General features: G+C 31.9%; 1 protein-coding gene and 1 non-coding gene across 3 annotated transcripts; both read right to left on the reverse strand.

Annotated features, from left to right (window-relative positions):
• Window positions 1–2,510: 2,510 nt before the first annotated feature.
• LOC127106506 (uncharacterized) lies at window positions 2,511–8,118 on the reverse strand. Of its 2 annotated transcripts, XM_051043792.1 has the most exons (12): window positions 7,613–8,118; window positions 7,263–7,423; window positions 7,077–7,154; window positions 6,531–6,610; window positions 6,085–6,169; window positions 4,996–5,415; window positions 4,556–4,663; window positions 3,736–3,803; window positions 3,494–3,581; window positions 3,286–3,357; window positions 3,145–3,198; window positions 2,511–2,903 (listed from the first exon to the last, which is right to left on the reverse strand). In XM_051043792.1, the coding sequence occupies exons 1-12, from the start codon at window positions 8,007–8,009 to the stop codon at window positions 2,823–2,825; spliced, it is 1,692 nt and encodes a 563-aa protein (XP_050899749.1). In that variant the 5' UTR covers window positions 8,010–8,118; the 3' UTR covers window positions 2,511–2,822. The 2 variants fall into 2 exon arrangements, 1 of the variants encoding a protein (XP_050899749.1); XR_007795414.1 differs by lacking the exon at window positions 3,494–3,581.
• An 84-nt stretch (window positions 8,119–8,202) lies between these two features.
• TRNAA-CGC (transfer RNA alanine (anticodon CGC)) lies at window positions 8,203–8,275 on the reverse strand. The gene has a single exon. It is a non-coding gene; the product is annotated as a tRNA-Ala (tRNA).
• Between the last annotated feature and the right edge of the window lie 5,425 nt (window positions 8,276–13,700).

Genomic DNA, 13,700 nt, shown 5'->3' on the forward strand with positions numbered 1-13,700 from the left:
TTGGTTTGTTAATTGGAAAAAAGTTCCTTAATCCCATATTACTTACTTAGATTAGATATTTTGGCATTGGTTTGTTAATTGGAAAAAAAGTTCCTTAATCCCATATTGCTTACTTAGATTAGATATTTTGACAAACTTACTTTATTATATAAAGAATACGCATGTTTTATTTCAAAATATAAAAAAATAAATTATTTTGAGTTTTTTCGTTCTCACTCTTATTAATACTTGTTTTTCATATTGTCCAAGCACCAACTTTTTAGAGATTTTTTTTTTCAAATTCATCTCCATATTGATGTGTTAATTGAAAAATTCCTTAATCTCATATTTACTTAGATTAGATAGTTTGACTAACTTACTTCATTATATAAGGAATGCACGTGTTTCATTCTAACACACACATCTTTTGTGTTTTTTCTTCTTCACTCTCATTAATGAAGCACCACCCCTTCTTTCTATTCATTGAATTTTATGAGTATTTTCTTGAACTTTTTTTAGAGAATTATTTGAATTTCTTTTTGTTTGAGAAATTATCAAGTATTTATTTTTTGATTCTCTTTGAAGAGTGATTTGAATTTCTCCTTTTGTGAGAAATAATTTTGAATGGTTAAATCACCATTATTGAATTTTCTTTGGAGAATATTTAAATTTCTTATTATTTGAGAAATTATTATGACCGATCTCGGCACCAAATATTGGGAGTGATATTTATATTATATTTGATTAGTCTTTGTATTATTATAGGGTATATTTCTAGATTGATTATCTAGTGTACAAATAATAATCGTATATAGTATATAATTGAATTGTTTTATCCTGGAAGCTTCGTGGTTGATCGACTGTTTTGCACAATTTTAAATTGTACCACAAAACATCTTAAAGAGAGTGATTTAATCCACAACTTGACCCGATAATTTATTTAGTGACAATTTTCAAAAATCGTGAAACAACAATATTGGTTGATCTGGTAATAAAGATGATGACAATATACTTAATGCACCTGCCTAGCCAAAACAGAAATAACTAACTCCAAATTACTTATATTCAAGTTAGTTAGTTGCAAATTCCTTGATATATAAGCAAGACACTATACATGTAACTGATTGAGATTGATCAAATACATTTGCTTATTCTTTCTTCATCATTGAATGCATATTCTCTTTTTTATTCCTCAAGTCATAGCCAAAGCTTGTTATTTCCATGACATGATTTGTATAGCTCTTCACATTTTCAATACTTTCGAATATGGTAAAAACATACTAAGGGAGAGAAAAAAAGAAGATTGTGCACACTTGATATTTATTTGATTTTTATAAAATAATTCTTATTTAAATATATGTAGCGCTGAGGTTTGTTATTTTTTATTTGGCATATAAGCTAGGATATGCCTTTATCTTACTGGAGTTGCACTTTATCATTAAAAGCCATCTGTTTCTTTTCAGCCAACCTCAAGATACCAACGCATATTAAGACATTCAAACTTCCAACTTTGTGGTTGTATGGTTGTAGTGTTGTAGGACTTTCTCTATAATAATTCCTTTAATTAGTAGTACCTCCAAAACATAAATCATAAGACAACATGGAATATGAAGTGGTGTTTTTTTCGTTCAATCTCTTCTCTCCTTTGTTGAGAATAAAACGAAATAAAAAACAATGATAGCCAAATTAACAATATAAAAATGAAATCAGTGAGGAATCATGTTAATAAATTTAACAATCATTGCATGAAAAATCGACCAACATGCAGGCGACGGCTGTCGGTGGTTAATCCAAAAAAGTACTAATAAACAATTTGTGGAATCCTACCTAAACTCAAGCGATGCACACAAAAAAAAAATCATTTTTGTGTGCGACAATGAACCCGTTTGTTTTGGCTTTTTCTAAAAATGATTTTTATAGTGTTACATATTTTAGTGTAAAAAAATTTTTCAAAGAAATTTTTTATAAAAACTTCAAATAAAAATTTGATTTTAATAGTTATTCTTAAAATGTTATTTTAGGTATTTCATCATTTTATCGAAACTTTTTTTGGATATCAAATTTTCAAAAAATCACTTAATTTTGAAGCTATTTCAAATAGCTTTTCATAAAAATCATTTTTAAAATATGATTTTTTGAAAAAATTATGATTTTGACTATGTTTTGATCTTCAATAATGTATATTTATGTTATAGAATGAATAATTCAATCTTTTAATTTATAAAAGACAAATTTAAAAAAATTTGTAATATTTTGAAAAATATTTTTGTAGAAGCCATTTTCAAAAATACAAAGAAAAAATCCATTTTTTTAAAGCTAAAACAAACTGGCCCTATATTTATGACATTTAAAAGAATTGTTACTTTTAGTTTTCAATACAACATTGTTTGTTTTTTAACTGTACTATTTAATTAATGTAATTGACATCACTTTTAGGTTGTTATTATGCTCTAATTTGTGTTTATGATAATAGAAATATATTAATCCGAAGTCTAGCATCTTAAGAATTCAATAGATAGATACATTCCGACTAATGGATTAATGTTAAATTCACATAATATAAATATATAGTATAACTTAACAATATAATACTTAACAAAAACAGTACCAAGATGACTAACAGCGGATTTACAACATGGTGTCATATTTATGATCATATACAAGGCTGGAGACATGATGAATGTGATTGTTCTAACATAAAAAAATTTCAAAATTTGCCTGCTAAAAAGATACATGTGACAGGAAGCTGTGCTCTTTTTGCTCAGTCAAGACAGAACATTGAACAGGGAAGTGAGGCTTGAACTGATGATGTTGCGGCCTGAACCAGATACATCCATAAATCTTTAAACTTCGTCCAAGGGCAGGGGCTGGGAGCTAAGAAGTCTTTCGGCCTCGTCATTTGCTTCTGCTTGCATTTTCCATCTCTGCATAACATAGTGAAATAATATATTTCTATTACAACACAAAGCAAGGGCCATGTTCGATATATGGATTAAATTGTTACGATCATGTTAAAACCAAGAATATAAATGGTTTCATTGTTGGCTTTCTGCTTCGTAGTCTAAGATTTTTTTTTATAATTTTAGGAGGAATTTTGCATGATTTGGTGAAAGAAATTGACCATCTCATGACTACAACGACAGATTTGCATTTAGGAGAATATACCTCCTCTAAATTTTCAAGCTCCATGAGTTGCTCTATCTGTTCTGTGAAACCATCCTGTAAAACAAGGACGTTCCCAACTAAGGAATTAAACTTCTGTAGCAAGATTTCACGAAACAAAGGAAATATTGATCAAGTGTTTACCACATCACCAGTAGTTTCAGCAGCAAGAACATCAGTTTCCATCTCCACTTCAATTTCAATCATTGAGGAAATCTGACCAAAGAACACTATCAACACTCATTTATTGATTTCTGATTTAATATACAAAAGCAAACAGGAGAACTATTTCCTTTATGTATTTCTAAGATGGAGAGAAGGGTTCCTATTCATACTTTTAAAGAAAACATACCCTAGCAAAGCTAGCAATCAATTCAATTCGTCCCCGAAGGGAGTTCTGCAAGCTCTCTCGGACCCTTTTGACTTTACTTATTCGAGTCCTAGATATAAATTGATAATGGTAACTTCAGACAAGATCAAAGTAAGAGAAGCCAGACAATTAGCAAAACTTGAGGACATAGATCGTTGTGGGAGAAAACTATTATTTCATCAGATATACTAGAAATATATATGTATGATGTTATTGCAATTTACCGATAAGAAGGTTCTCCAACAGCAGAAATTTTATTTTCAAGTTGGCACATCCTGGCTAAAATCCAAACCTACAAAAAATATCATCAAATTATATTAACCCAAACAAAAGGTAGGTTTAAACAGAAGAGGAAATAAACTATCATCTTCAAAGTTATTTTCATACAATCTTATTCACTCATCATGGAAAAAAAAGATATAAAACATAAATTTTGCTCATATAATTTCCGGGGGATGATAGTGACATTTTTCAGTGTTTCTATCAGCAACTAACAACTAGATCAATTTTTCTATCATTTCAATTGTGAACATATTTTGCATTCATTTCAATCAGTCTACTTTTATCTAGAGCACTAACAGCAGCATTAGGGATGGGATTTCATACAAATTAGACCCCCGATATGACATTATGTTTTTCCTTCTTTTCTTCCAAGTGGAGCAAAAATCATGTGAAAATGTAGACTGATTAAGAGTGGATTCTGTATGCATATTATAAATTATTAGCGTATGTTAATTGTCATATAAAGGGCCATATTAAAAGCTTTTTCTTTAACAATGTAATATTGCTGTATGAAAAAGGAACTCAACCACAGAGGTTTTATTAGCAAGAATGCACATCTCAGATGAAGCACTTCTCCCTTAATGAGCTAGTGAAGTTATCCAAAAGAACATACACTTGTTTTTGTGAAATATAAAAGGTTGAAAATTAGGATAGATAAACAGCTAAAATGTTGCCCAAAAAGTATAATCGCCCCCTTCCGCAAACACAAGTAAATAAAGGTTAACATCACCACGCTAATTACAAATCATGCAAAATGCAAACCTCTTTTTCAGCAGCTCCTTTTAAGTCATTGATGCGAGACTGAAGTACGTCATATTGAGATAAAAGACGTTGTTTGATAGCAACTACTTCCACTGATCTTTGCGGCAGCTGTAATGATAAACAAATGTATATGAGTTTTATTACATCTTTTTTGGAGAGGAATTATAAGAATCACTTTATTTCTTTTAAATGTCTGTATTCACTATTCAAGGATATGCAGTGAAGAAAGAAAACACAAACCCTTCTGTTTGGAATAAGAGGTTTTAATCACTGAAAGCAATGAAAGAATCTTCGAAGTTAATTTTTTCGAGAAAAATAAAATTATACGGCATTGTCAACAGAAAACTGCTTCTTGAGAAGTAAAACAAGTTAGATGGAGAGAAGATAAATTAGCATCTATCAATGGGAAAAGAACTAATGTCATGTATTAACTACAGTACCTGATTAAGCTGGGGGATAACAAAGGAATTCAAAGCAGAGCCAACAGCAAGAGATGAAACTGCAACAACCGATATGAATTGAGGCAGACTGGGATCAATAAATCCAGAGGCAGCATCGCCGGTGGCAAACAAAGCAAGAAGCGGAAAGAGGATGGATGGTTTAAGTAATGATGAATTTTCATCTTTCTTAGGGGCTCGTACAAGACGTGATTCCCGTCCATCTTTGTGGTTTGTTATGCACATAGCCTCACCAGGATAGAAATTCGGTGCCCTTGAACTTAATTTAAAGGGGCCTAGATTTCTATATGCATTTGATGGAGCTGCCACAGCAACAGTAACCCTTTCGCCTTCTTGTGCTGGTAGATCAACTGTCTCAGTTGCAAATCTGTGAGTGCGAGCCATGCCTGAAGGGGTCTCCACCTAAATGGCAAGAGAAGAAAAAAAATGTACAGGTGTTATGAATGAGAGACATTATAAAGAACTCAGGAAATGACATGTGGCTATTTCAGCAACAAGCTATGACACACTAGTTTGAGTTTCTCATATCTCAGAACCAGAGCCCATTTTCAAATTGATAAAATAATACCAATACACAAACATATATTTGCTCATGGAGCTAAAACCAAATTGAAAGGATAAATGATGGTAGGGGACTAGCAATCATACAAAAGAAAGAAAATGACAACATGCTGACACAAAAGAAATGTTAAAATTACTTAAAGCTAGGAAGGAAACCTTTAACCAATAAAGGTACCTCCAAATGGGGTCCTGAGTGGAGTGATATGACAGCAGAAGTATTTTTAACATTGAGCAGGAGGACTCAATGTAGGCATATAAAAACTTTCAAAATGGTCTCTTTTTTATGCAGAAAAAACTCTACCGCTATGAGGAAGGCGTGAATGTATAGTACTCAAAAGATATCTGGAAAGGCTTATTCACCAATAGGTATTCATTGTTTCACCAGCTTCTCATAACTAACCAACTTATACCCAAGCTATACATAGGTCCCCAATTAAAACTCCTGCATGAATTTATGATCAGAAAACGACCTAACAAATGAGATGTCAAAGATAAGTGCAGTGTACATACCACAATAGAGTGAACAGCAGAAGGAATGCTCTGCTTCATCAGTTTCAGGAATCTTAACCCCTTTTCCCATGCTGTAATGTCCATGCTGCGTTCGGCAGGAGGAGATCCTTAGGAAAAGTGAATACTCCATGATCAACACCGTACACATACATATTACTAAATTAACAAAAGGACAAACATTGATTACACTAAAAAAAGGGAAAAAAGTGGCCAAATACTACGAACAAATTAGGCATGATGTTTTCCATGTCAGCCACGTGATTCATAGGATAGTGCAAACTCAAAGTGAGTTATTAAGTAACAATGTAACATATCATCTTGATTACAAGGAAATACATTAAAAAAAAACAATACTAGCCATGCTAATTAATCTTATGTAGTTTGGTTTTTTTAATCAATTGATGAGATGAAAGAAAATCATAGAGTGAATGATATGACTAACCAACCTGATTTCTTCTGATTGAATACTGACTATGTTTCCTGAAACAAGTTCATATTGGTAGCGACACTTTGCACAAGATACTATCTGCAATAACAATGTTTATGTCCTCATTTATCACAACAGAAGAATAAGACAGAAAATACTTCACACTTGATGAAAACAACTTATCCTTAGTTCTGTAAAAGCTGGATATTAATCTTCATTGATAAAATGATTAAATCCCATTAAGGATTCTTGTTAATGAGACAAGAGCTATCCAACAATACTCAAACATAGAATTTATTTTTTCATAATCACTCTCCAATCATGAAATGGAAGCTCGAGAAGGTAATATAGTAGTTGAGCTATCCTTTTAATGCAGTTGACTTTTGCACTAAATAGAAATTAAAGGACAAGGTCACCATCCTCAACTTGTCCCAAGGATTCGGAGGTAATAAATTACACAATTCAAATATCTTGCCTGAAATTGAACTTAATAAATTACATAGGAAAATCAAACTAAGAAATAATAATTGTTGGGTAATATCTATAGACAATGAACAATAAATACCTGAATACCTTGCTGTGGCTGTGCAACTGCAACAGCTATCCGACAACTAGGACACCTCACTATCTTCCCAAAAGGAACCTACAACAATCCTCAAAAATCAAAACAGGTCCAAATTTTGTAACATCCTCGACACGAAATGACGGACCGAAGAACAACGTGGAAACATGAAAGCTCCTTTAACCATACCTCTTCAGAAGGAGACACTCCCACCTCACAGATATACTTAACCACACTAAGAGCATCTGAAACCCTCAAAGATGCAGCCAAACCCTGAATCAACATTGTATAAACACGTGCATTCGGCCTCGACCACTTCCATCTCTCCACTAAAGGACCTTTCTCATCAACTGATCACAGTGTACACAAACACACACATCGTCATCAAAATCAAACTAATAACTAACTTGTAACTAATAACTAACTCTCATCTGGTTTAACTAATTTGTAACTAACTTGCAACTAATTTGTAACTAACTCTAATATCTCTAACAAAAACACACTGCAACAAAATTGGAAAAATAGACAAGATGAAACACCTTGATGAAAAGTGGAGCGCATGGAGTAGAAAACGGACAAAGCGAGTTGGTGATTATTCCGTTCAAGCGAGGCGGAAATAATAGAGCAACAATCAGAGGCAGAAACGACGCCGGAATTATCGGAAGAGTAATCGGCGATTAACTCCAATGCTTCGTCGGCGTCTTTGGCGGTGGCGGCGATTCGGTGAAGAAGCTGTTGATCCAATAGGTTGTTGGAGTTGGAGGTTTCATTTTGGCTAACGGAAGCTTTGAGGTTGATGAATTTGGATGGTTTGTGAAGCGAGGAAGTGGCGAAAATGAGAAGAGGGTTGTTGCGGTTAGAACAAGTTTCAGAGATTTTGAAAGAAGGGTGAGGAAGTGAAGGAGAGAATGAAGGAGTAGAGAGGTTTAGAATCATAGCTGAAATGAAATGCAAAAAGTTAGTTACAATATGAATTCATAGTATCAAATTGCGTTATGGATTTTGTGAGGGATGAAGAAGAATAGAAGAATTTGTGGTGGCTATAGAATTCAAATGGATAAAGTACGAAAATTGAATTATAATAATATATATTATCAGGTTAACACTTTTTCTCAAAAAGTAAAAACATTGGAGATGCGGGGAATCGAACCCCGTGCCTCTCGCATGCGAAGCGAGCGCTCTACCATATGAGCTACATCCCCGTTGATGTTTCATTTCAGTTTAGTATTTTTATGTATTCTTAATTAACTTATTCTAAAGATCATTTTCTTTAAAACTTCGGTAAGCAACACAAAAAGTGATTATAATATTTGAAGAAAGGTTCACACAGAATTACAAAATAATTTCCTAGGTACTAGGCTACTACTAGCATTCGTATGGATTAGTAAAATAATGAGTTTTCCTCTAAAATAATGAGTTTTCCTCTCAAAGACCGAGTAGAATAAAACTCCAATTTATGTGGTATGTTTCATTATTTCATTTTTTGTTTTTATAAATTTATCTAATGCTCTCTTTTTTATAATTCAATGAAAATTTAAACTCTTTTCTTTTAGTTCAGTTTTCTATTTAAATTTTTTAGTTGACATTATTCTGAATAATATAACAAAAAATCACAAATAAGAAGAAACAAATTTCACAATTAAAATAAAATAAAATAAAGTTACATAAATAAAATTTAATTTTATGCTTTACAATGCTTCGGAGGACACACTTTGACGCAGAGGTAATATTTTATTTTTCAAATTTTCTAATTTGAGGTGAAAATGTGTTAAAAGATTTAATTTGACTTTACATGGTATTTGAGAGTATTGATTGAACTTGAGTCTATTTGGTCTGATTTATTATCTTTCAAAGTATTCAAGATAAAATCATGAATGATGCAAGCTCAGTGAAAGGCAGTAGAGAGTCCTTGTGGTGGACGTATGTGAAAGTTGTGTGTTTGAGCATTTTGGAGGATCAGGATTGAACAGGCTTTGGATAACTAAATTGCCTAGAAAGAGTCACTTATTTGGGTGGAGATTACTATTAACAAGACTTCCTACAAGACATAATTTGGTGTGTCCACATTGCTTGGCAGCAGATGAAGATGTCTTGCATCTTTTCTTTAGATGTCCATTAAGACAACAGGTTTGGAAGTTCATAACTGAATGGGTCAGATCAAATAAGTTGGAAGAGTAAGACTCAATAACAACATATGATTCCAACACAGACACTTCGACACTGATAATGTCAAAACATAGGACACCGACACCGTTATGTATAAAAGAGTATTTCAACTTTATTTCTCCATTTATGATAAACAAAATTAAAATATTCTAATCAAAATTAATTTCTTTAATTCGTTATTAATAACATTGCTTAAATACATATTTAATAATTTTAAATTTGTGTGAGATTTGTTCAAAATATATATAAAAGTATGTTGAAGCAAACAACTTTTTTTTTATATTTGAAACACTTGTCTCAAATGTCTGACATATGTATTATGAGTGTCATTCGGGTGTCAACCATTGATTCAAATAGTGTCGAAATAACGAAAAAATCATTAGTGGACACTTGTATGACTTTTTCAAAACTTCTTTGACTTTTCCGACACCTATCGTACGAGTGTCATACAAGTGTAGGACATTAACGCGTGTCAGACACCGACACGTGTCGGACACCGCGACACGCCTACTTTTAGGATTGTTTGTGTTTCATATATCACACCACACCTAAACCAGTTTTGCTACTTGGTCAAAAGAAAATTCACAGTGAAATATCCATGTTTTCTTTTATTAGCAGGGTGTTAGGCCTTATGGCTTAGTAGGAACAATATTTTTTAAAATAGGAGGGTTCTTTGGAGTGCAAGAAATTGCTGGAAAATAAAAAAATTCTGACTTAGGGATTGGTTGTCATCTAAGGCTAAAGTTGATTGATCATATTCGGGAAGATTGGCAATTAAACACGGGTCTTTGTCTGTCTAGTTCTTAAATTCTTATATGTGATTCATCATTGTATTAAAGGTTGAGTGCCCCATGTACTCATTATCAATATAATTTTAGCTTTCCTTATAAAAAAACATTTAGCCAAAGCGATTAATTAACAAATTTTGTAGTCTTATATACTCTCAGTTCCATTACATAAAAAGACAAATAGACTTATGAGTAGTTTAATATGTTGATACTCTGCATATATTTAACCTTATTATTGTCACTTTATTGAAAAGGAACGCAATAATAATAATACGACAACAATCAAACTTTATTCTTCAAAGTGGGATCAGCTACATGGATTAACTCTCATTGTAATGTTCTATCCAGGACCATGTTGTTATCCAAATTATTAATCTCAAGGTCTTTCTTAGTAATTTCTCTTATAGTTTTTTTAGATCTTCCTCTATCTCTAACCGTTTGATTCCTCTTTATCTGATATTCCCTCCTTACGACAGAATATTCAGGTCTTCTCCCTACATTCCTAAACCACTTAAGACTATTTTCAACATCTTTTCTACTATAGGTGCTACCCCAACACTCTCTATAATATTTTCATTTCCATCTTTATCTTGTCCAGTTTTAACACACATCCAACAGAGCATCCTCATCTCTGCTACACTTACTTTATTCTCGTGTTGAATATGAATCACCCAACATTTTGTCCTGTACGACATCATAGATATTTCCTCATTCCGATAAAAAAATATTCAACTTGAGTGGTACCTTTATGTTACATAAAATCCCTAAAGTTCTCCTTCATTTCAGTCGCTCAGCTTGAATTCGATTATTTAAATCCCCTATATTTTTCCATCATTTTATATTACAAACCCAAAATACTTAAGTCAGTGACTTGTGGGATGATATGGTTTGCAACCTTCACCTCTCGGTTAGAAATTCTTCTCCTTTTTGCTAAAATTACGCTCTATATACTATATCTTGCTTCTAGTTAGGAAAAAACAATGTGTTTCTAAAGTTTGTCTCTAACCTCTCATTTAAATCTTCCTTCGACTCTTCAAGTATGACTATATCATCTACAAAAAACATGCATCTTAGTGATAGCTCTTAGATGTGTTTCGTGAGCACATCTAAAATTAAAGTAAAAAGGTATGAACTTAGATTTGAATCTTACTACAAATCTATGGTAATTGAGAAATCATCCAACTCCCCACCTTCTATTTGCGCACTAGTCGATATCCATTCATACATATTTTGGATAGCTCGAGTATATGTAATCCTAACATCATTCTTCTCTAGGAATTTCCATAAAATATCTCTAGTCACTCTATCATACATCTTCTCCAAGTCAATAAAAATTAAGTGCAAGTCTTGTTGGTACATCTGATACTGCTCTATCACACGTCATAATAGATATATTCCTTCCATGATCGACCTCCCATACATAAAACCAAATTAATTCTTAGTGACTTAAGTCTCTTTTATTAGTCTCCTTTCAATCACACTTTCATATAACTTCATGGTATGACTAATAAGTTTAACCCCTTTATAATTTGCACAATTTTATATATTTGTGTTGTTCTTATAGATTGGAACTAAGGTGTTTCTCCATTCATCCCACATTTACTTTGATTTCATAATTTTTAAAAATATTTTAGTGAGCCACTTAATGTTTCTATATCCAATAATTTTAATAGGTATATATTGTTTTGGTCCAACATCATTACTATTACTCATCCTTTTCAATGCTTCTTTTACCTCTTGTTTCTAAATTCAATAGCAATAATTATAGTTTGCATTCTCTTCTCTAATGTCGTGTCAGCTAGAGTCTGATGACATATCATATCCTTAATTAAATAAATGATATAAATAGGTCTTACACCTATCCTTTATACCTTTTTCTTGAACCAAGACTTTTTCTTTTTCATCTTTAACGCACTTCACTTGATCCAAATCTATTATTTTTTTTCCTCTCCCCTTAAAAAGCATATATATATATATATATATATATATATATATATATATATATATATATATATATATATATATATATATATATATATATATGGTTAATCACTTATTATCTAATATCCTTTTTTTATAAAGTTTTTTTAGATACAAGAGGGTATAGCCTAGGAAAAAAAATCATCACTTAATAACAACATGTGAAGTTAAAATACCTATTCTATTTATGATAAATAAAGAACCAATGAAATAAGACTAGGCTCATAAGTGCTCAACACAAAACTATTCTCAACCTCATATTTTCTTAAGTGCCCACACTTATTAACTGCAAATAAATTTGTCTAGTGTCTTAGATTTAGCATAAAACCCACATGGTTTTCGTTGTGCCACAATCCCGCGTAAAATGAAACATGGTCTCAATGGACTCCTCATAATCTCCATAAAAGGATCTCTCAAATGCATCTGATATAGTCCATCATTGGTAAGAATACTATCATGTTGTAAGTGTATTGATTTATGTCATTTTATGAGTCTAATGTATTGATTTATGCAATTATAGTATGGTACAATGTTTCAAGGGTAGCACAAAGGAATTCCTTAATCACAATTTATTTCATGTTTAAGTCGACTCAACTCCAATTCAAGTTGTCAAACATTAAAAAAAAAAAAAAAAACTGAAGTTGATATGCCCTCCTAGAGTTTTAATTTTACTGTTTGTCTTGTTTATTTTGATTTGACTTACCACTCTAGTTATCGAGTATCATATTAATTAGATATTTGTTCATATCTTAGAATTGAGTACAATTCATTAAATCAGATTTTGCATTCATAAATCGAACTCTTAGGTAAAAGTTTATGCAAAGTGGTTTAAGTCAATCAATCGAATACCCATGTCAAGAAGTGCATGAATGGGTGATTCCTATCATACTAACTCTAGAATAAATCAAGAACACTTCAATTTTCTTAATATGAATTTTTTTAATGTGTGATTCGAATCAAGGTTATACATGTTTCAAATCAATATATGAATGAGAAATCAGGTTTGAGTTATGCCAGTGTGATCCGAGTCACAAGTTTTCTTGATTCAAATCAAATGTGAGATTGATTCGAATCACAGGAAAGGCTGATTTGAATCATTAAATCAATTTAAATTCTGGTTTTTAGTTCTGTCAAAGTGATTCGAATCATAAAATTCTTTGACTCGAATCACTAACTCGAATCAAATGTCTATAATTTGAGTTTTAATTTATTGACTCAAAGCATTTCCTTATTTGACTTGAATCATTCATTTTGCCATTGACTCGAATCAAAAGAGCATTTTTACTCATTTTTGTTCTCAATCTCAAGCACATTGATCAATGACTTTTAGATTATTTTTATGTGTGTTTTATGTTTGAATTCCAGCTATTTAATCTTTATTTTTGTGCATTTTCCCTCTCGTTTATGTGTTTTCTCTATGTTTATGGTAAAAAGGACCAACTATGACAAAATTGGAACAAAAAAGGAATAAATGTGCGAAGACTATTGAAGAGAATGACCTTTGGTGCAAAAACTAGAGCCCATTACAGTCAGACTGTAATGGGAGCCCCCACGCCTTTTTTCAAGGCACCAAAGGGTGCTACAGTCAAGCCCTAATGAACATTATTGTTTGTAGTACACCATAAGTCAGCCTCTTATCCCTTTTTCCAAAGTTGTTTTCTCACACCTCTTCACGCTCTATTTGTTTTCGTCA

Source organism: Lathyrus oleraceus, chromosome 7 (assembly GCF_024323335.1).
Source record: "Lathyrus oleraceus cultivar Zhongwan6 chromosome 7, CAAS_Psat_ZW6_1.0, whole genome shotgun sequence".
NCBI classification, from domain to species: Eukaryota; Viridiplantae; Streptophyta; class Magnoliopsida; order Fabales; family Fabaceae; genus Lathyrus; species Lathyrus oleraceus.